Below are 24,499 nucleotides of genomic sequence, written 5' to 3' on the forward strand. Positions count from 1 at the left end.
GGATGGAGCTGGAAGGGATCATGCTCAGAGAAATCAACCAGAAAGAAAAAGAAAAATACTGGATGGTCTCACTTATAGCAGGACTGTAGAGGATCCAAGTAAGGGATCAGGAGAAAAAAAACTAATTATAATAAAGTAAAAATCAAAATCAACAGGCAACTATAAACCAGAGACATACTACATGGGGAGCAGAAGGGAGTAGAATCAAAACAAGAATGGGAAGAGCACAAGGGACCATGATGGTGATAGTTCACAGGTGAATGGGTGGAGGGAATTTTACGGGGACTATAACCAAGATGAAAATGCATACATTGTACAAAAATGAAAAATGATGTAAAAAATATAAAAAATTTAAAAAATGATGCTGAATGTACTGTTTGCTCTGTAAATGTAAAACAGAGCTTGGAAGACAGCACATCTGTTTACGGCATGATTTACTGATTACTTTAAGCCCATTGTTAAGACCTGTTTGCTCAGGGAAAAAAAATTCAGTTCACTTCAAAATATTAGTGCTGTAATGTACAAGTAGCTGAATGTTGTTTTCATGTCTCCCTGCACAATCTACATTTTATAGCCCATGGATCAAGGAGTAATTTTAACTTTCAAGTCTTATTAAAGAAATAAATTTTGTAAGACCATAGTTGCTGTGTGGAGTCCTCTGATGGAACTAGCCAAAGTGAATTGAAAGCCACCTGAGAAGGAGTCACCATTCAAGATTCCATTAAGAATATTTGTGATTCGTGGGAGGTCAAAATAACAACATTAACAGGACATTTGGAAGAAGTGGATTTCTGTGCTCATGTGTGACTTTGAAGCGCTCAAGACTACAGTGGTAGAAATGGCTGTAGATGTTGTAGAAGCGGCAGGAGAATTAGAAGTGGACCCTGAAGGTGTAACTGAATTGCTGCAATCTCATGATTAAACTGGAGTGAATGAGTTTTTTCTTATGGACAAGCAAAGAAAATTGCCTTTTAAGATTGAATCTACTCCTGGTGAAGACGCTATAACCATGGCTGAAATGACAAGGATGTAGAATATCAAATAAACATAATTGATAAAGCAGTGTCAGGGTTTGAGAGGATTGACTCCAATTTTGAAAGAAGTAAAATAATATCAAACGGCATCATATGAAACAAATCTTTTTTGAAAGGAAGAGTCAAACTGGCAAACTCCATTGTCTTATTTTAAGAAAATGCCTCAGCCACCTTAACCTTAACCTTCAGCAACTACCTCCTTGATCAATCAGGAGTCATCAGATTTGAGGCAAGACCTTCCAAAATAAAAAATGACTCAACTGAGGCTTAGATGGTAGCCTGTTTCAGCTATGAAGAATTTTTAAATTAAGGTTTGGTCATTGTCTTTATAGACATAATGCTGTTGCATTTTGTAGTGTTAGCATAATTTTTGTATGTTCTGGGAAACCCAAAAAAATGTGTGACTCCCTTTATTGAGATAACTTATTTCAGACTTGCTGGTATGAAACAGAACCTAGAATACCTCTGAAATGTGACTATATATAAAATAGAACTGATTAACTTGAATTAGCATGGAAAACTTAAAATTGTTTTAGATGGTGATGATACAAAATGAAATTCACCTTGCTAATGGCTTAAATATGCAATTCTATCTGAATTTTTTTTGTTGTTGTGTCTCTTCACTACATCAGCATTTGTTCTAAGGACAGTTAATTTTATATAACCATTCACAACCTTTTATTAGCTTGGCATTTTAATCCTTTTTCTAGTTGAAGGTGTTTGTTCTCCAAATGAATACATCTTCAAGAGTATCTTGATTCAAACTATTTTGTATAATTCAAAAAATAGTAGTACAGTTAATTTTGAGCTATTTTGAGCATTTAGGGAGTCATAAAATGTTAGATCTTAGGACATAAGGCTAGTTCTTCCCTTTCATAAGACAGGAAATAAGCATGTAGATTGTTTGGATAATGATTATTATTAAGCTGCTTTTAATTAACCAGACACATTTATTTATTTATTTGTTTGTTTGTTTATTTATTTATTTATTTTTAAGATTTATTTATTTATCCATACAAGAACCAGGGTACAGGCCAGATGCATGGGAGGGTGAGAGGATTCACCAGAGACAGAGGGGGGACAGAACAGGCAGACTGATGAAATACACTGCTGAGGGGAGCAGTGGGCGAGACAGGAGAGGTCTGCCGCACCATGTGGGACCTTCGCTGGCTGGGATCGAACTGGCGCTGCAGAGGCTGTGGACAGCTTCACAGTGCTGCGCTCAACCGCCTGCGCCACCAGGGGAGGCCCAACCAGACACATTTATTCAGTAGATTTTTCTTTCCTTCTCTCTCTTCTCTTTCCACCTCTCCCCTCCATGTTCTTTCTATAATATAGTAGTAGTATAGATTTTCATCCCAGTGTTTTATTATATTATTTTTAAGGTATTTGTAAATTCACATGAAGTTGTAAGAAATAATACAGTGGTCCCATGTACCCTTTACCAGATTTTCTCCCATGGTAAGTAATATCTTGTGTAACTCTACAACATCACTACTAGGATATTGATATAGTCAAGACATAGAACATTTCCATCACAACAGCATTCCTTCATGTTGCTCTTTTACTACTGTCCCATTTTCTTCTACCTCAACCCTACTCTTGGCACATGCACACACATCTTCCCCATTTCTATGATTTAATCATTTAAAGAAGATTATATCAATAGACTTATAAGTAATCTTTAGGAATTTTCTCCCACTCCACAGAGTCCTCTGGAGATTCTTTCAGGTTATTGTTTATATCAACATTTTGTTCCTTTCGGTGCTTTTAATTCTTTTGGTGTGGCCTGTGTTTTTACTGTTCAACCAATGAAGGACATCTGGATTGTTTTCACTTTCTGACTGTTAAGAATAAAATTACTATAAACATTTGTGTACAGTTTTTCATATGACTGTGAATCTTTCCGTAGGCTACCATAATTATATGGTAATTATTAAGAAACTACTATTTTATATCCTTATCAACATGTATAAGTAATCTAGTTTCTCTGAATCCTCACTAGCATTAAGTGTTGTCACTACTTTTATTTTATGATATGTAGTGATATCTCAATATGGTTCTAATTTGTATTGACTGAAATAATTGCTGCTTTGAAGCAAACTTAGTTTAGTAAAGGAGAAATTTATTAATTAAAGAAGTTCCTTAGGGCCTCCCCTGGTGGCGCAGTGGTTGAGTGCTGGGCTGTGAAGCTGCCCGCAGCCTCTGCAGTGCCAGTTGGATCCCTGGCCACCAGCGAGGGTCCCACGTGGTATGCAGACCTCTCCTGTTGCGCCCACTGCTCCCCTCAGCGGTGTATTTCGTCACTCTGCCTGTTCTGTTCCCCTCTCTGGCTCTGGTGAATCCTCTCACCTTCCTGCGCTTCTGACTGTCCCCAGCACTTGTATAAATAAATAAATAAATAAATAAATAAATAAAAATAAATAAATAAATAAATAAATCTTTTTAAAAAAAAAAAAATAAAAGAAGTTCCTCAGAACCAAACTGAGGAACCTAACTTCAGGAGACCTACATTAGATTTCCTGAGTGCCTAGCGCGAGCCCTGAGAGTTTTTGGCATCAATTACATGAATAAGTTACATGCACAGGAGGAATACATAATTTTTTTTAACGAAAGAAAAAGATATAGTTAGGGCCTCCCCTGGTGGCATAGGTGGTTCAGCGCAGCGCTGTGAAGCTGTCCGCAGCCTCTGCAGCGTGGGTTTGATGGCCGTGGAGATGCCCACATTGCGCAGCAAACCTCTCCTGTCTCGCCTGCTGCTCCCCTCAGCAGTGTATTTTAGTCAGTCTGCCTGTTCTGTTCCCCACTCTGTCTCTGGTGAATCCTCTCACCCTGCTGCGTATCTGGCCTGCACCCCAGTTCTTGTATGTATGAATAAATAAATCTTAAAAAAAAGAGAAGACATAGTTAATTTTTAATATTTTTAGGAATTTTGGTTTCCAGCATTCTCAGTTAATTAACAAAGGAAAAGTGTTGTTTATAACTTCAAAGCAACCCCTTAATCTTACAGAGTTAATTTAGTCAGCGCTATCTGCATTTGAGAAGATATAAGGACCAGGGCTTATTTGAATCTCTTATTCTTAAAAATGCTATATTTTCCCTTATGATTTTCTTAACATTTTCTTTCTTCTAGCTTACTTTATTCTGATAAAACAGTATAGAAACATCTAACGTGCAAAATAATAATGTTCTTCAACTGCTTATGTTATTGGTAATGTTTCCAGTTAGTAGCAGACATTAGTAGTTAAGGTTTCAAAGAGTCGAAAATTACATACATGGATGCATGGAGGGCACCCCTAACCCTCAAGTTGTTCAAAGTGCAGCTGTAATTTGGACATTAACACTACCCATACATGTTATAGACAAAATTCTTTTTTCCTTGCTTTTGTGTTTAGAAATATCCTGTCTTCACAGGAGAAAACTATGGGCTGTTATAAAATTTCTTAAGGTGTGACAAATAATGTTAATTGTAGTTGCTGTATGCAAATGATGAATTTTTCATATTCTTAGGTCTGGAGAAAATGATGTGGAATACAACAACATGGAATTGGAAGAAGGAGAACTCATGGAAGATGTCGCTGCTGCAGGACCTCCAGGTACAGAAATGAAACCCTACAAGCCATTCTGATGTCTTTTTGCTCTTTTGACTGTATCAGCTTAATATATGGCAGCCCATGGTATTGTAAGTGGTATATTTTACATGTGAATTTTAGAGTGTATGACTAATGATGTTAAATCAATAATGATAGCTAACATTTGACAAGTGTTCTTATATACCGGACACTGCACAAATACTTTATACGTACTACATCTCACAAAATTCTTTGAGATAGGTTTTATTATTATCTACTTTCTATACCTATGGAAACTAATGTGTAGAGAAATGCAGCTGCTTACTGTATTTTTACACATTAGTAAATAAAGGTTGGAATTAGAGTTCTGGGTTTGAATGTAAACTTCTTGGTCTTATCTGATATTGTATACTGTCTTGGTATAATATTTGTCTTGTTTGTATATTTAAACTCAATTAGAATAATAACAACAGAGTCATTGAATCTTTAACTTAACAAAGGACCTTTTAAGAGCTCACTTATACATGGAAATAAAACACTGAGATTTAGTTGCCTAGATTGCATAAGTAATTTTTGGTAAAGCCAGGTTACAACCCTACATCATATTCTTGTTCCACCCAACTTTTTGTCAAACCATTCTGCTATACCTGGCAAGATAGACTTAGTGGTGTTTCTTATATGTTCTTGTACCTGTTAAGTATGAAGAACTTGGCTAGAACAATTATAAAGTAGCTTTATACTGCTTCTACTGTACTGGTGGTATTGCCTTTGGTACATACACTGGTATGTTCTGTAGTGTGCTTGAATAACTAAAGACCTTTTTATATACTGGTTCTTAGCATTTCAACTTCAACCTATGCTTTGTACGCCTCACTTTATTACTAGTTGATCTAACATGAATGTCTGTGTGCTGATTACTTTCCAAATTCTACTCCAGCATTTCTCTTTTCTCATGACTTTCAAATCTATGTAGCCATCAGGGTTTGATGTCTAATCTTAAGCAACAGCTAAACTGAAATTACTAGTTTATCATCTGCTAGCTTGCCTGTCAGTAAAATCACCATCTTTAGTGATTGAGAGTGCAGTACATTCTTCACTTTTTCCTTTTCCTCAAATTCTACCTTTAATGTTGCCAAAATCTTTTGATTCTACCACCTGAATAGTGCATAAATTAACTTGTTACATGGCATGCTTTAGCCATTTTTAGACTAAGCCACTGTCTTTTAAAATCTCTGGTTTCCACAACCCAAATGCCCAAAAATAGATGACTGGATCAAGAAGATGTGGTACATATATACCATGGAATATTACTCAGCATTCAAAAAAGATAAACACATGCAATTTGCAGCAACATGGATGGCGCTGGAAGGGATCATGCTCAGCGAAATAAGCCAAAAAGAAAAAGAAAAATACCGGATGGTCTCACTCATAGCAGGAATCTAGAAAACTTAAATAAGGGACCAGGAAAATGAATAACTATAAGAAAGTGAAAATCAAAATCAACAAAAAACTATGAACCAGAGACACTTTTAGGGGGGCGGGGGCGGGAGGGGAGGGATTGGGGTCAGAATGGGGGGCTGTAATTGTATGGGGAATATAACAATAAAATTTATAAAAAAAAAAAAAAAAAAAGAATTAGATATTGAGACATTATTGAAATAAATGAAGAGAAGCATAGACATAAAAAAAAAATAAAATAAAATAAAATCTCTGGTTTCCTAAGCATCCATTATTGCTCCCCTCCATTGTTTTCTATAGCATGAGTTCAGAATGAGGGTTTTTTTTTCCCCCCCTTCTAATTAATATCTGATCATGTCACTTTTCTACTGCAACACCTTATTAGATTTCACTTACTTATTGGAGATAGTCCAAACTCATTAATATATCCCATAAAACCTTTCATGTTCATTTCTCTTTTTTTTTTAAGGTTTATTTATTTATGCATACAAGAGCTGGGATATAGGCCAGAGATGCTGGGGGGGAAGGGCGGGATGAGAGGATTCACCAGAGAGAGAGGGCAGGGAGCAGAACAGGCAGACTGACTGAAATACACTGCTGAGGGGAGCAATGGGAGCAGCAGGAGAGGTCTGCTGTGTCATGTGGGTTGCTCTCTGGCCAGCCGGGGATCCAACTCGTGCTACAGAGGCTGCAGATTGCTTCATAGTGCGGTGCTTAACCCCTTGCGCCACCAGGGAGGCCCCTCATGCTCATTTCTTTAACTTATACCTCATTCATACTCCTGTGTCAGTTTTCAGAAAAAGGGAATCTTTTATCATCTCAAATGTATGGTATCTCTCATGTCTTTTCCTTCCCAATACATTGTTCCTTTTACCTTCTTTTCATCTTAGGCATAGTTAGCTCCTGTTCCGTCTTCATTTTAGTTTGTATTTGCATTCTTCCTGAAAGTCCTCCTAGACTTTTTATTGTAAGTATCTTTTTCTGCTCTCTCAAATTAATCAAGTAGATCATATATAAAATATACGATGATGATTTATTTTTGGGTAGAAGAACTGGGGTGTAGGCCAGAGGTGTGGGTGGTGAGAGGATTCACCAGAGACAGAGCGGGGAGCAGAATCTACCGAAACACATTGCTAAGGGGAGCAGTGGGCGATATAGGAGAGGTCTGCTGTGCCATATGTGGGTTAGCTCCCTGTCTGGGGACCGAACTCAGGCTGTTGCAGTGATGGCACTGAGACCTAACCCCTAGGCCATCAGAGAGGACCTGGTGATTGTTTCTTTAGCTGTATACTTTCCTTTTCATCTCGGAGCACTATGATGCCAAGATAAGCTGTCTCACTTATTTTTGTATACCTAATACAGCACACTTAATACAGTATAATCAGAGATTGTTTAATATTTTTCAGATAAATGTTAAGCAAATATGCATTATTAGTAATTTTTTGATATAATTTTCAAGGTTTCAAATAATAAAAAATTTCAGAGACTATCTTGGTGTGAAATGGAAGATGTGCAATGGGTTGCCAAATGTTTTTCAGTCTTGTTTTTTAGTTTTATCTCATTTCCTCTTACCGTATTGTTGGGAGATTCTCATATATAGCATTTTTGCACACTCTGAGTAAATAAGAGATTATATTTTTACAATTGAGTCATTCACCAACTATTTATTGAGCACATAAGTGGAACTGAGTACTGTCTTATTATCTGGATGTACAGCATTGAATAAAAAGACACCCCCATTCTCATGGAGGTTATGTTCTATAATACATAAAAATTTTTTTTGTATTATCTATTATAATTCAAACAATGAATTCTAGGTGCTGAGGATAGTAGTGAACTAAACAGTAGTGAACTAAAGAGTTTTTATTATGTGCATCAGGAAATTTTATGTATTTGGCAGACATTTTGTTGAATGTCTTTCCCATTTCAAGATTTCCAGAAAATATAATGAAAAAGACTTAAGTAATTTATAATCTGTAAGTGAATAGATGTGTGCACAATTGCTAAATGTAAGACTTACAAAATAATTCCTAATGACTTCTTTTTTTTTTTTTTTTTTTTTTTTTTTTAGAGACAACCCTATTTGGTGAGACTCAAATAGTGTTGTTTGTTTGGTTTTGTTTTTTTTTTTTTTTAAAGATTTATTTATTTATTTATACAAGCACTGGGTACAGTCAGAGGCGTGGGAGGATGAGAGAATTCACCAGAGCCAGAGCGGAGAGTAGAACAGACAGGCTGACGAAGTACACTGCTGAGGGGAGCAGTGGGCGGCAGGCGAGGTCTGCGCGCCATGTGGGACCCTCCTCCTGTGGCTGGGGAGCAGCCGGAGATCGAACCGGCGCTGCAGAGGCTGTGGGCAGCTTTGCAACCCAGCGCTCAACCACTGTGCTACCGGGGAGGCCCCCTAATGACTTCTTTAGATATCTCCTCCACGAAGAGTTTGAGCATAACTACCTACTCTTACTTGTGGGGTTACGCTAATAGTGACTTGCTTGTAAATAGTACAGTATAGAAAGGAAGAGAAATAACTTTATACAAGACAAATCTGACATACATTTCCTTAGGTAGGTGATCATTTAGTATCATCAGTGTTGTCATGTTGATAGCATGTGTCTTTGATATGCTATATGAGATTGGCTCTGTGGTATTGTCCTCCCCAAAGTCTGTAAACATAACTCTGAGAAAAAAACCACATACACCCAAATTGAGGGAAAATAGCCGACCAGTACTCCTCAAAACCGTCAAGGTCATCAAAAACAAGATAAATTGGAGAAATTGTGATAGACAAGAAGCATTAAGGAGAAATGATCAACTAGATGTAATTTTATATTCTGGATATGGGACCCTGGAACACAGGAAGTACATTAGGGAAAATTTAATAAAACCTGAATAATAAAATAGAATTTAGATAATATCATATCATTGTTGGTTCATTAGTTGTGATAAATGTATCATAGTAGTGAAAGATGTTAACAGTAGAGAACCTGGATGTGATAGAGATAGAAATTTGCTGTATTATCTTTGCACCTTTTCAAAAAAGTAAAATAGTTTACTTTCATTTTATGGGAAGTATTGAATAAGGAGATAACTTGAAGCAAGAAATAGTGGTTCGGGTGGCCTCATTCCCATAAGAATTGCTATTTTTTCAGTTATCTTCATTTAGTTGGCAAGAGACCTTTCTTTTAAAAATAAGAACTGAAAAGTTATAGGTATCATTATAATCTAGACTATTAACTAGTTAAATGAGCTAAGTAGGACCTCCCTGATAGCTCAGGGGTTAAAGTCTCAGCACTATCAAGCTATGGTCAGCCACTGCAGCTGGAGTTAGATCCCCCTGGCCAGCGAGCTAAACCATGTGGCACAGCAGACATCTCCTGTGTCACCCGCTCCTCCCCTCAGCAGTGTATTTTAGTAGATCTGCCTATTCTACTCCCCACTCTGTCTCTGGTGAATCCTCTCATCCTTCCACTTCTCTGGCCTATACCCTAGTTCTTATATGCATAAATAAATAAAAATAAATATATTTTTTAAATGAGCTATGTAGAAAAAAATCTGTTTTCTTTTTGCTGGCCTTTTATAATTTATTAAACATTATAATATTTGAAGTTAGAAGATATATAACAGTTCTAAAACAAATTGAAATTGTATAAAGTTATTACTGAAAACACTTGTTAGTTATTTCAGGTTAAAGATTTTTAAGAGTATTTGTTTCACAATGTTTTCTTTAATACCCGCTACTTATCAGCACTGTGTTGTGCATTAGGATTATAAAATGAATAATTTTCTGCCCTTCAGTAGGAGTTGCCGTGGGCAGAAGCTGGGGAGAAAAATGATCAATAGGATTATAAACCTTAGACTAGGAAGAGGGAAAAGTAGAAGGTGAAGAAGTGAATATAGATGAAAAACATACAAGTAAATAAGCCTCTGAATAATTGAGTTTTTCCAGTAAGTTATTTTCTGTTAGATTTCTTTGAAATATTCATGTATAGTCAGAACCTGATTATTTTATGTTATTGTATACAACTTTTTATTTCTAGGGCTCAGGATGAGGTAATGGTTGCTCCTGAATTCTGAATGGTAATGATGCCGGTATTCAGTTACTATGCTTGTGTGCACTTCTCTGGCAATTTGGTTTCTTTGTCCTTATCATCATGAACATCAACTCCTAGAAGATAGGTTTAGATAAGTATTCAAACAGCATTAACTAGTTTGCTTCTTTTAGTATACTTATATTTGTGCAAATATTTTAGTACACTGATATTTGTGCAAATCTTTTGCAGGTGGTAACCCTGGCTATGTAGGTGCCAGTAGCAGAATGTCGAGAAGAACACATTTATGTTCGGCTGCTACCAGTAGTTTATTAGACATTGATCCTTTAATTTTAATACATTTATTGGACCTTAAGGACCGGAGTAGTATGGAAAATTTGTGGGACTTACAGCCTCGCCCACCTGCTTCACTTTTGCAGCCCACAGGTAAAATATTTTAATAATAATTTTTCTGTTTTCTTTCCAGAATAACTCTTAAGCTTTCATTTAAGTATCTGTTAGAACATGGTATGTTTCTGTAGCAAATTGACGTATCAATCAAATTTATTTGTTTTAATATTTTAAGTATTTTGTACAAGGGCAAAGTCAAAATGCCTGTAAGATGGTTTTTATATGATTTGCCATTTAGACTGTGTCTACTCACAGTTGATCCCAGTGAAGTACAGTTGTCTTGCAGACCTCCTCAACACCCTAACTTCCAAATAGAACTGTGTCTATATCGAACATTTAATTAGTAAAGGCAATTACTATGCATAAAGAAATCTGGAGGTAGGTGATACCAGGTTGATGTAGCATTTAATGATAGGGCACTTAGATTGTCTTTCTGTGATTCTCTTGCCTCTTTTCTCATGATAATAAGATAGATGCTACAGCTCTAAGTATCTTGTATTCATAGGAATTTGTCCTTAGCAGGAAGGAAAAGACTGGGTAGAAGAGACCCTGGAGAAAGAAGTTATTAAGATCACTAACCGTGGAGGCAGACTCCTTTTTTTGTTAACTGTCTTACCTTTAAAGTATGCTATGTAATCTTTTTGTGTTTTGCTTTTCTTATTTATAAAATGGCAATGATGATGATAATAACAACTAGCTAAGAGGATTGCTGGAAGAAGATTAAATGACTTAATATTTTTTTTAATAATTTTTTAAAACTTTTTACATCATTGTTCATTATTAAACAATATTTGCCCCCCCCACCCCTTCAGGAACTTAATTATTTTAAAATATCTGACACTCGGTAAGCTCTTTATAGATGTTTATTAAATAAACAAATCTCCCTTTCAGGATAGAAAATCATTTCCAGAAGTACCCCCCCAGGAAAACTTTTGTCTAGAACCTGAGTCCTGTGCCCACCCTAAAGACTATCTTAAGTGGAATGAGCTTTAGCAGGTCTTGGACCCATATCCCTTGGGGCCTAAGGAGGGACCTGACATCCTTATTCTTGCCAACCTGATACCTGGGTTCTTTTGGCAAGGTATAGGAATATGACTAATGGACATAGTGTAATGTCTGCCTTTTCACTATACTTTCTCTTTCATGGCAGAAGGTTGTGCAGTATGTAAGCTGGTGCAGCTACCTTTGCTACTAATAGAACTGTTCGTTGTGTAGATAGTGGGCCTGTTGAGGATGGGGATACAAGAGCTTAGTTTCTTTTTGCTTTCAGTCAGTCATAATGTACTTTGATTTCCCAAATGTCTGCTGCTTTTTCCTTATTTGAAATAGAAGCTATGTACCAGGTAGGACTCTTAAACTTTAAAAATTAAATATGCAATTCATATTTGAATGATTGTAATGTGACACAGATTCTAACTTTAAAGATATGAAGTTAGGATGTTTATTTTCATTGATGGGATTTCATGCATGCTTTTATTATTGATACCACCTAAACCACCTTAGTTTATTTACACACCAAATTTGCGTGTAGTCATGGTACAAAGTGATTTCATGAATGTTTGTCCTTAGTAACATAACTTGTCACTTTCTTTCAAAGCATCATATTCTCGAAAAGATAAAGACCAAAGGAAGCAGCAGGCAATGTGGCGAGTTCCCTCTGATTTAAAGATGCTGAAAAGACTCAAAACTCAAATGGCTGAAGTTCGATGTATGAAAACTGATATAAAGAATACACTTTCAGAAATAAAAAGCAGCAATGCTGCTTCTGGAGACATGCCGGCTAACCTTTTTGCTGCTGACCAGGCAGCCCTGGCTGCATGTGGAGCTGAAAACTCAGGCAGATTACAGGATTTGGGAATGGAACTCCTGGCAAAGTCATCAGTTACCAGTTGTTATATTCGAAATTGTAAGTGAAAAAGTTCCTATTAGTGTCATTTTTCCTCATGTCATTTAGGAAACTAGAGGACAGGTTTCTTTCAGAATAATATTTAAACATTTTAGTTAAGACTATAAGTACATACAGGTTTTTCTGTCATCCAAAACTGTCTTTGTATACATTCTGCTATATAACAGAGCTGACATTTCTTGACTACTAATAAGCACTGATCTCTTTTTTTCTGTATGGATTTGCTTCTTCTGGACTTCTTGTCTAAATGGAATCCTACAATATGCTTTTGTCTCTTGCTTCTTTCACTTAGCATAACCCTTTTAGTGTCCTTCCATGTTGTGAAATATGATGTATTTCATTCCTTTTTATAACTGATAATTCATTGTTTGTACCATGTTTTGGTTATCTTATCATCAGTTGATGGACATTTGGATTGTTTCTACTTTTTACCTGTTATGAATAATGCTGCTGTGAACATTTTTTGTGGGGGCAGATGTTTTTAGTTATTTTGAATATATACTTAGGAGTAGAATCACAGGGTAGTATGGGAGCAATGTTTAACTTTTTGAGGCACCACCATACTGTTCCAAAGCAGCTGCACCAACCACTCAACCATTTTACATTCCTATAAGCAGTACATGAAGTTTTAATTTCTTCATATCCTTGCTATTATACAATCTTTTTTTTCCCCCCACTGAATTGTCTTGGTCTCCTTGCCAGAAATTAATTTGCCATAAATGTGAGGGTTTATTTCTAGATTCTTAGTTCTATTCCATTTATCTATATTTCTATTTTTATACTAGTACCATATGACCTTGACTACTATAGTTTTATAACAATCTTAGAAATCAGAAGTGTGATTCCTCCATTCAAGATTGTTTAAGTAGTCTGGATTTTTGCTTTTTCACATGAATTTTAGGATCAACTTGTTAATTTCTGCATTAAGAAAAAAGACAGCTGAAAATGTTATATGGATTATATTGAATCTGTTGATCAAGTTTGGGAGTAGTACCATGTTAGCTATACTAAGCCTTTCAACTAGTGAAAATGGCTTGTTATTCCTGACTTCATTTCCTTTCAATAATGTATGATAGTTTCCAGTGTACAAGTCTTATATTTCTTCTGTTTAGTATTTCCTAAATATTTTATTCTACCTGATGCTGTTGGGAATGCTATTCTCAGATTGTTCTTTGCTTGTGTATAAAGAGACAATTGATTATTGTATCCAGATACCTTGCTGAATGTTTTTATTAATATACCCTTACTGCACCTCTTCTGCTCTTTTTATTTATTTATTTATTTTTAGCTTTTTGAGTGTAGCATGTTGGGGTAATTAATTTTAGTTTTTCCTACTTTATTTAAAGATATATGTTTTCTTCTAATTACTGTTTTAACTACAAATGCCTTGATTTGAAGTAATTATGATTCCTTTCTAATTCACCATTGATTTTTTTTTCAATCCAACAATATTTCATAATTTCTAAATTTTGAGAGTTTTATTTTTGTTCTTAGCACTTAGTTTAATTGTATTGAGGTTGGAGTTTGAAGATAGGCTCTTAGAAGATATTCTTGTAGTTTTATAAGTTAAGATTGTTCCATAAGCAGAAAAAGAGGAATAATATTGGCACAAATCCCAAAAATAAGCCAATTGGAACCAGAGTTACCTATTTATTTTTGTGCATAGCTAATAAAACACCTTCTATGCATAGATTAAACCTTTCTCTGACACCCTATATAGTGAGTTTTGTATTAATATGCAGAAATATTTTTAATGTCTTTGCAGCCACAAATAAAAAGAGTAATTCACCCAAGCCAGCTCGGTCCAGTATAGCTGGAAGTCTATCACTTCGAAGAGCTGTAGATTCCGGAGAAAATAGCCGTTCAAAGGGAGACTGTCAGACTCTGTCTGAAGGTAAATTCGGAGTGATCAGAATATAATTTTGGTGGGTCAATGCCTTTTATTCAAAACTGATCTTATGAAGTGACTTTAGACCTTTAAAGACATCAAGCATGCTGAAAGTTGATTAAAAATTTCCTTGATCTTACAGTACAACAAATGTGTTAGTAAGAAAATGCAGCCAGTGAGCTGCATATGCTGGGTTTCTTTTTTTTTTTTTTTTTTAATTTATTTTTATTTATTTATTTATGTATTGATACAAGCACTGATATTGGTACAGTCAGAAGCGCGGGAGGGTGAGAGAATTCACCAGAGCCAGAGTGGGGAGCAGAGCAGACAGAAGGACCGAAGTACACTGCTGAGGGGAGCAGCGGGCGGCAGGAGAGGTCTGCGCGCCATGCGGGACCCTCCTCCGGTGGCCGGGGAGCAGCCGGGGATCGAACTGGCGCTGCAGAGGCTGTGGGCAGCTTCGCAACCCAGCGCTCAACCGCTGCGCCACCGGGGAGGCCCAATATGCTGGGTTTCTTAATTTAAAAAATACCTAGCATCAAAAAGGCTGTGATCTATCTTTAATTGTTTTTTAGTTTTCTTTGATTTTAAAAATTTATATATGGTGAAATCTTAGAATTTTTGTTTGTTTGCCTTCTTTCTGAATCTTCTCTTTTCTGAAGGCTCCCCAGGAAGCTCTCAGTCTGGGAGTAGGCATAATACTCCCCGAGCCTTGACACATAGCAGTATCAGTGATATTCTGCCAAAATCCGAAGACCATCAGTGTCAAGCTTTGGATTCAGATGCTGTTGTAGTTGCAGTTTTCAATGGCTTACCTACTGTTGAGAAAAGGAGGAAAATGATCACTTTGGGGTAAATTCTTTCATTTATGTAAAGGAATAATAGCCAGTAGCTTTGTTTGACACTAAGTCTCTATCAAAATGAATAAAATTCTGCTTTGTTAATTTTTTCATAGAAAGTTTACTTGTATTCAAATGTAACTTCTTAAATAACCTTACTCTTTTTGTCAGTGGAATGAGATAGTACCAGAAGTTGTTTAAATAGATTAGAGGTCTCTTCACTGTGGTTAGGATAATAGTAATGTGTGACCTTGTAAGATATTTGTGTGTGTCAGCTTTTGTTTTTCCATTTGTCCCACACTTTTCAAAGCCGTTTGTAGTGAGCTATACTATTTCTCACAGTTCTTTTACACATACTTTGTATGAAACAAGGCAATTCTAGCAATTTTTTTGTTAAAGATTTATTTATACATACATACAAGAACTGGGGCACAGGCCAGAGGTGCATGGAGGTAAGAGGATTCACCAGAGACAGAGTGGGGAGCAGAACAGGCAGACTGACTGAAATACACTGCAAAGGGGAGCAGCGGGCGAGACAAGAGAAGTCTGCTGTGCCATTTGGGTTGCTCCCTGGCCAGGGATCGAAATAATGCTGCAGTGGCTGTGGATAGCTTCATAGTGCTACGTCTTAACCTCTCGCGCCATCAGGGAGGCACAATTCTAGCAATTTTTAACACAGCTTTTATCTTAACCTTTTTTCTCTTCCCTTGGGAAGAGTATCCTTCAAAGTTGTAGTTAGAATTTCCCAAAAGAATATATATGGTAGTCAGCACCTTTATCTCTTTCTCCAGAAACATGAACTCAGATCCCAACCATGTCAATTAAATTTCCATCCATTTGAAGAAATAGATTATGGAATATATTATCTGTTATATACTAGATGAGCCATTACTACCCATATGCTCATCTATTTTATAGATATTAAATATGTTTCTAAACTTAATGAAACAGTTCTACCTTGGAAAGTTGGGGAAAAAAATCTTTGAATTAAATTTAGAGAAGAACTAATATCCTTTAAGTTTAAGGTTGGGATAATTACCAAATCTGAAAGGACAGCTGCTGGTTTCGTTTTCTATTTTAGCTCCGTTTAAAGAGTGGAAGGGTGTTATAATTATTGCAGAATGTCTTTATCTCCTCCTTACCTAGCATGATTTATATGTGTTCCTTTCAAGTAGAAGCTGCAACTAACTTTTATATTCTATTCATTATGGAGCTATTTATATCTGCCTTTAAAGATTAGATATATATATATGGACAGATTTTTTTCCTATTCTAAAATCCTTTGCCAATATCTGTAGCAGCTGTTAGTTATAACCCTTATTGTACAGTTAATTGTATTGCCAGCCTGGCTCATGTGTTTTCTAGATTATGGGTTTGTTTTGTTGTTGTTGTTTTAAGATTTATTTATTTTTGTGTGGAAGAACTGGGGTGCAGGGTGGGATGAGACAGTTCACCAGAGACAGAACAGTTGGATCTACTGAAATGCACTGCTAAGGGGACTAGGAGAGGTCTGCCGTGCCATGTGGGTTAGCGCCCTGGTCGGGCATCGAACTCTTAGTGGTGATAACGCTGAGACTTAACCCCTAGGCCACCAGGGAGACCATTTATGGGTTTTTTCCCTCCTCGCCTGGTAAAGTAGTGTAAGTAAAACTTTAATTAATAATAAATGGTTCAAATATTGGAAATATGGGAAAGGATATTAAGTGAAAGTTTCACCATTTTTGTCTCCCATCTGCTTAGTTTTCCAACCCTCCACCCACACACATTTCTGCTGTTGTTAGTTTTTGTGTGTACATATGCTTCGTCTTCTGAGTTTTTATTCATATTTAAGCAGCTGTGACTGTATAACTTTATAATACAAGTGATGTCCATTTATTTAAGAGTTATTTTTATTTATTTTTGAATAGAAGAACTAGGGTATAGGCCAGAGGTGCAGGGGGTGTGAGAATTCACCAGAGACAGAGTGGGGAGCAGAACAGGCTGATTCAGTGAAATACACTGTTGAGGGGAGCAGTAGGTGAGCCAGGAGAGGTCTGCTGCGTCATGTGTGTTATCTCCTGGCCAGGGATTGAACTCAGGCCCAGTGGCTTGCTAGTGCTGAGTGCTGAGACTTTAACCCCTAGCGCCATCAGGGAGACCCCTTTTTTTTCTTAAAATATATCTCAAAAGTATTTCCGAGTTAGTGAGAACACATTTAGGGCTTCTGTATTGAGATTCACATGTAGTTATAAGAAATAATAAAGAGAGGTCATGTGTATACCTTACCTAAGCATCCCTTTGAGGATGACATTTTTCAAATCTGTAATACAGTATCACAATCAGGTTGTTGACATTGATATAGTCCTCCTTTTTCATAAGCTTTCATTGTGAATCTTACAGTGAATTTTTTAAGAATAGAATTTGAAAATTAGTATTAAACACCAGTGCCATATACCCTACTTAGTTTGATGTTCAGTATCAAAGCAAGAAGAAAATATGTGTTATTGTATCACTGACTAGTTACACAAAAATATCAGGTTGTTTTTTCCCTTTTCGAGGGCTAATGCTAAAGGAGGCCACCTGGAAGGAATGCAAATAACTGATTTGGAAAATAATTCTGAGACTGGGGAATTACAGCCTATACTACCTGAAGGAGCTTCAGCTGCCCCTGAGGAAGGTAAGGAATTGATAAAGTCATAATTAGGCAGAAGGCAGGTATACCCATCTTTTTTTGATATTGGTGGTGGATAGTGGTTGGTTTAATAAAAATGTTATTGAGATGTTACCTACTGTCTGACATGCTTGATCTGAACACAGCATTCGTTGGTCTCTGAATTTGATTTACTAGGACATTAAGCCAAAGGAAGCCCAAGTGGATAATTGACTTTATGGATAATTGATTTTAGAGTTGAGTAGGCTGAGACCTAGAAGAGATGTAACTTGCCTTATCCAAAGTCACAGAGTTAGTGAATGTAAGGACTAGAATTTGAACCCAGAGCCAATGCTCTTAATTATCACCTCTTTACTAACTATTCCACCCTTAGAAAGATCTTCTTGAGAGTAAGAAGGGAATGAATGAAGACTAGGGAAAGATGGGACTAGAGTGCAGACTGAGTCAGAGTTACATTGTGTGTCCTGTCCTGACTAGAATTTGGACTTTGTCTTTTGACTGGAATGTAAGCCAGAAATGAAAAAATAAAATTATGTCTTTAAATTCCTACTCTAGCTGCATTGTAAAGAATGATTTGGGGCGGGGCTGGGAATGTGTATAAAACCCTGGGGGCAGGAAGACAAAGAAATATGTTTACTTAATGTAGGTAAGAGATATTTTGACTTCTTAGTATTACCCTTCATTTTATAAATTGACATTTGTGAACAATTTGGGTAAATAGTTATTAATAATTGGCACACACACACAAACCTGAAAGTTTTTAATACCAGTTTTACTTATTTAATCATTGACAGCTTATCCTAAGCCAGGGAGACTGCTTACCCACATTTGGGATATGCTGTGCACTTTCAAGTCCTAGAGACTGTGAGCTTAGTGTTCAGTGTAACACATTTTCTCTTGTATAAGGAGTGATACAGTGACATATGAACCACCTAGAACTTATTAAGTTGCTGTAAACTTGCATATTGGCAGTGCCATAGACATGCACCCCTGCAATTTGTTGATATCTAAGCAAGTAGTGCTGTTTTGCAGAAATTTCTCCCCAGCATTTCTTGAAAAGTGTGTTATCCTGACTCCAAGAAAGATGAGTTAAGAAAATCTTTTTTAAATGGAAAAATTTATTCTAATTCTTTTTAGTTAATCTTTTTTTTTTTAAGATTTATTTATGTATACAAGAACTGGGGTACAGGCCAGATGCGCAGCCAGATGCGCGGGAGGGTGAGAGGATTCACCAGAGACAGAGCCGGGAACAGAACAGGCAGACTGACGAAATACACTGCTGAGGGGGGCTGCGGGCAAGACAGGAAAGGTCTGCTCGCCATGTGGGTTGCTCCGAAGCCAGCGGGGATAGAACCAGCACTGCAGAGGCTGCGGACAGCTTCATAGCACTACGCTCAACCGCCTGCGCCACCAGGGAGGCCCTTTTTAGTTAATCTTAACCATCAACACAGAAAACTTTATTCGTGTGAAGGGGTTCATTTACAGAAAGTTGAAAGTAAAAGCTAGAAATGCTGATAACTGAAATCATAGGTTAACAGCAAACAGGAACGCCTTAGGATGAAGTAGTTACAATCAAGTAAGTTTAGGTTATAGTTGTTGGCCTCTTATTTAGGTTCATGGTGCTGTCTGCTGCTATGTAAATATGAATTCATAGTCTACTTTAGAGGAATCTGTGAGTATTGTTACAAAGAACAGGAAGTTTTGTGAATTAAGTAAGTCCTTAAATTGGCATTTTCTACATAAAGATTCTATGGAGTGCTAACCACCTTGACAAGAGATCTAAATGTTAACATTTGAAAACTACCCAGTATTGTTCACATTTTCCAGTTTTTAATTATTTAACTATAGGCTACATTACTTATAAACAGTAGAAATTAACTATTTTTAAAGATACATGGGGAATTTAAAAATACCAAAATTTAAAGACTATTTTATCATATTTTTAATTGCAGAGAATTGCAGTTCTTTGTGAATCCTAAAGATTAATCTCAGTCAAGAATTGAGAGATGGTAGTATCAAGAGGCCCAATCAGTTTGTGCCTAGAATTTCAAGAACTCAAATCAATTTCTTTTTCAGCAACCGTTCCACAAAGGGCCACAAGGTGGAAATGGTGCTTCACCAAAGTAGCTCTGCTTAGCGAACAATGAGCCACCTTCAATCTTTAGAGCAGGAATTTTTTTTTTTTTTTCTGAAGATGGTGATTTCAGAAATGTTGCTGTATCTAGCTTATGTTCTAAATATTAAAGAGAGAAATTACACTGTACAAACTCTTGTTATAAAAGAAGGAAATCCAATTCACAATTTAAATCATCTGGTGCTACAGTTTTGTCAGAAGTTTAACTACAAATTCTGTTTCTTTAATAGTTAAAATGTCTATTCTGATTACTTTTATCTGAATGGGATTTGATAATTTCTGTCTATCAAATTTCCATTTCTTTATTTTCTTTATTTCATCAACATAAAGTTGTTTATGTTGTTTACTTATTGTTTTAAGGTCTATGGAATCTGTTGTGATGTCCCCTCTTCCATTCCTGATACTGGTACATGATTTTGTTTGCTTTTTTTTCCCCTTAGTTATCCTAGGAGTGTCTCAATTTTTATCAGTATTTTCAGAGAACTACTTTTTTGTTTTGATTTTTTTTTTTGTTTTCCTGCCAACTTTATTTCCTTTCCTGTCCTTGATTTGTGTTTATTTGCTTTCTATATTTTGAGACCATATTATTTTCTCATATTAGCATCAAATGCTTTAAATTTCCCTTTACTGCAATAGCCATAACCCAAAGCTTTGATATTTTATGCTTTTATTTCATTCCATTCAGAATGTTTTTCATTCATTCTCAAAAATTCTTAACTGTTTTCTCTTAATATATTCTTTCTGTTAGTTTTACTGTCTCTATGACAGTCTGTATGATATGTGACACAATTTGTTTATTTTTTTTTAAGAGGCATGTGTTTTTATTTATTTGTTTATTTATTTGTTTGTTTTGTTTATACATGCACTGGGTACAGTCAGAAGCGCGGGAGGGTGAGAGAATTCACCAGAGCCAGAGCAGGGAGCAGAGCAGGCAGAAGGACCGAAGCACACTGCTGAGGGGAGCAGCGGGTGGCAGGAGAGGTCTGTGCGCAATGTGGGACCCTCCTTCAGTGGCCAGGGAGCAGCCAGGGATAGAACCAGCGCCACAGAAGCCACGGGGAGCCTTGCAACCCAGCGCTCAACCGCTGCGCCACGGGGAGGCCCATGTGACACAATTTAAATCATTCTTTTTTTATCCCCTTGGTTTTTTTTTTTTTTTTAAGGGTTGGATTAAATTTTTTTGTAAGTCCATTTTTATTTATTGGCTTTTCAGTGACTTTAAATCCTTGAGGGGTATAAGCATCACATGGATTCTGTGTCCTATAGCATTAGCAGGAAGGTTGCTTTAGAATTTGCCACTGACCATGCCACTCTCCATGGGCACATATTTTCCCCAGATTACCTGATTTTATTTGGTTTGTCACTAGGAGTCACTTTGGTATTCTTTGCTTGGTACACACAAGGACATCTTTTTCCTAGATAGAATTCAGTTTCATCTCAAGCATAAACATCTCCAAATTTAAGAAAAGCTGTGTGCTCCCTCTGGTTCTGGAGACTCTGCTTTTAGCCATCAAAAGAAGCTTTGGACCACAGCCTTCCAGCCATATTTTAGTAGTTCTATTCCCAGCAGGCCTCCATAGACTACAGAATGGTGGAAAGAGATGGAATTTAATCTTTGTTTATAGGCTACTACAAGATATGAAATTCTGTGTGGAAATCTAATGAGGAAAAGCTTCACATAGTATGTACAGTTTGGAACTGTTCAAGTATAGTTTTGCTATAAAAAGTACTACTGTAACAAACCACATTTAAGAATACTTCTTAGTAGAGAAACAGTAAGACAAACTTAGACCAAACATTGTACACAACAAACAGCTTTATAGCTCAGCTATACAGTCTAAAAGTTAAAGGTGCCAGGAGTGCCATCTTGAATTTGGAAGGTATAGAAAGCATTTTCCCAGTGACTTGAGTAACTTGGAGCTGGCTTTGACAATGTCATCAACAGACCTATTTATAGTACCCTGGTTGTTTTGGTTTTCCTACAGTGAAGAAGTACCACATCCGAAAGTAAGCATACATTTCTCCTTTTCAGCATGTGGTCATCTTTATTTGCTTTCCTCAGCTCCACATTAACTTCTGTTCAGTGGAGTTCTTTCCAATTCATTTCTGCACTGTCTTTTCCCTTGTTCTTGAATCCCTGGAGGTGGATAGCTGATGAATTAGTATTCTCATTGGTGGACATGGTTATAAGACAAAAGGAGATATCTGGAAAACTGACTTGGGCTTCCACAGGCAGCAATGCAGAGTCACAGGCTGTGGTTCCAGCCCCTTTTAAATGTCCACCTCATTTCAGGCCCAAAATGATGTGACTCATCTGTCCCCTTGTTGCTTAAGCTCTTTCTAAAATAATTTTCAACTCAATTTCCAGATTCGACAATTCTACCTTTAAGTTTGCTAGCCACTTTTTTTTTTTTAAAGATTTGTTTTATTTATGCATAAAAGAGCTGGGGTGTATGCCAGAGGTGGGGGGGGGGTTGCAGGTAAGAGGATTCACCAGAGACAGAGTGGGGAGCAGAACAGGCAGATCTACTGAAATACACTGCTGAGGGGAGAAGTGGGTGAGACAGGAGAAGTCTGCTGCACCATATGGGTTAGCTCCCTGGCCCGGGATCAAACTCGTGCTGCAGTGGCTGCCAGTAGCTTCACAGTGCTGCAACTTAACCCCTTGTACCACCAGGGAGGCCCAGCTTGCCACTTTTTAAATCTTGTTTAAACTCATCTATTAATATTTAATTTTAATGGCTTTCATTTCTAGAAGGTCTATTTAATTCTATTAAAAAATCTTTCCTTTTCCAAGTTAAACAGAATTAAATAGTCTCATACTGAATGATATTTCATTGTATGAAAAATTCATGGTTATAGTCCTTGTGTTTGTATATCTGATTGACTCTTCCTTCAGGAGGTCTGCCTTGTTTTTTTCTTGAATTTTGATTGAAACACACCTTTTTTGAAACTGCCCCTGTGTGAGAATTCTTCCCATTTTCTATTTCTAGAAGAACCTGGATTATGGTAGCTTCCCTCCAGAGGTTTTTTATATGTTTGAGGAGTTTTTAGCATTTGTATATCTGCTTTAAAGGCTTTGTTAGCTACATTTCAACTTCTCTGTCATCTCAGGATTGTTATTTTTTTTTTTGTCTTCTCCTGGTATCTCATGTGCTGAAGTAATTTTGAATTGTATCCTGGATATTTGCAATATGATTTTTTAAAATTCTGGGTCTTGTTTAAACTCTCCTTTTGGCGGTACTTCCAATTCTGTACTATATTAATATGCCTGTTCCTGTTTACCTTTCACAGTCATTTAATAGTTGTATCACACATTCTCTGAAGATTTTATAGCTGCCTTTAGTGGGAAAGATGGGGAATATGCTTATTCCATCTTATCTAGAACCTTCCCTCTAGAGGATTTTACATTGGCTTGATTTTATTTTATTTTATTTTTTTAATATTTTATTTTATATAATTCTTACATCATTTTTCATCTTTGCACAATGTCTGCATTTTCATTATGGTTATATTCCTCATACAATTGCACCCCCCCCCTTATTTTGACTCTAGTTCCTCCTCTCCCGCCCCCCCCACCCCCCGTTTATAGTTGCTTGTTGATTTTGATTTTTACTTTGTATTGATTAGTCTTTTTCCTGGTCTCTTATTAAGTTTTCTAAATTCCTGCTGTGCGTGAGACCATCTGGTATTTCTCTTTTTCTTTCTGACTTATTTCGCTGAGCATGATCCCTTCTAGCTCGGGTTCAACATCCGAAAATCAATCAACGTTATCCAGCACATCAACAAAAAGAAATATAAAAACTATATGATAATATCAATAGATGCTGAGAAAGCTTTCGACAAAGTACAACACCCGTTCATGATAAAAAGCCCTTGAAATTCTCGGGATATAAGGAACATACCTCAACATCATAAAGGCCATATATGACAAGCCCACAGCCAGTATCATTCTCAATGGCAAAAAGCTGAAAGCAGTTCCATTAAGATCTGGAACAAGACAAGGATGTCCACTCTCACCACTGCTTTTCAATATAATACTGGAAGTCCTAGCCAGAGCAATAAGATAAGAGAAAAACATACAAGGAATCTAAATAGGAAAAGAAGAAGTTAAACTATCACTATTTGCAGATGATATAATAATATACACAGAGAACCCCAAAAACTCCACAGAAAAACTAAATTCACCTAATCAATTAGTTCAGTAAAGTGGCAGGATAAAAAATCAACACACAAAAGTCAGTAGCCTTCCTATACACAAACAGTAAATCTGAAGAAGAAGAAATCAAAAAAACCATCCCTTTTATTATTGAAACAAAAAAAATCAAATACTTGGGAATAAATCTAACAAAAGAGGTAAAGGACCTATACAAAGAAAACTACATTGACTTGATTTTAAAAACACTAACACCTGACCATTTTTGATGTTAGTTTTCTGACATTAGAACCTCAGCTTTAAATCTTAAACCTAACACTCAGGCCTCAGTTTAAATTGAGGTGAGGGCCTCCCTGGAGACACAGCCTATGAAGCTATCCACAGCCAGGGAGCAACCCACATGGTGCAGCAGACCTCTCCTGA

At 36.6% G+C, this 24,499-nt stretch overlaps 1 protein-coding gene and 1 pseudogene across 5 annotated transcripts in view; one reads left to right on the forward strand and one right to left on the reverse strand.

The window, feature by feature from the left end:
- The window catches only part of TRIM37 (tripartite motif containing 37), an 86,465-nt gene that overhangs the window by 42,903 nt on the left and 19,063 nt on the right, over positions 1–24,499 (forward strand). For all 5 annotated transcript variants that reach the window (XR_005121917.2, XR_005121916.2, XM_037493386.1 and 2 more), the window contains exons 17-22: positions 4,545–4,630; positions 10,345–10,539; positions 12,101–12,409; positions 14,175–14,303; positions 14,960–15,149; positions 17,674–17,792. Coding sequence is in view for 3 of the 5 variants with exons in the window: in XM_037493386.1 (XP_037349283.1) it covers positions 4,545–4,630; positions 10,345–10,539; positions 12,101–12,409; positions 14,175–14,303; positions 14,960–15,149; positions 17,674–17,792 (1,028 nt within the window). In the remaining 2 variants the exon portion in view is untranslated. The remainder of the gene's footprint in view (positions 1–4,544; positions 4,631–10,344; positions 10,540–12,100; positions 12,410–14,174; positions 14,304–14,959; positions 15,150–17,673; positions 17,793–24,499) is intronic.
- Positions 21,119–21,491, reverse strand: LOC119232967 (60S ribosomal protein L35a-like; annotated as a pseudogene).

This window comes from Talpa occidentalis, unplaced genomic scaffold, assembly GCF_014898055.3.
Source record: "Talpa occidentalis isolate TD23 unplaced genomic scaffold, MPIMG_talOcc4v2.1 talOcc4.7, whole genome shotgun sequence".
In the NCBI taxonomy this organism is placed as follows: Eukaryota; Metazoa; Chordata; class Mammalia; order Eulipotyphla; family Talpidae; genus Talpa; species Talpa occidentalis.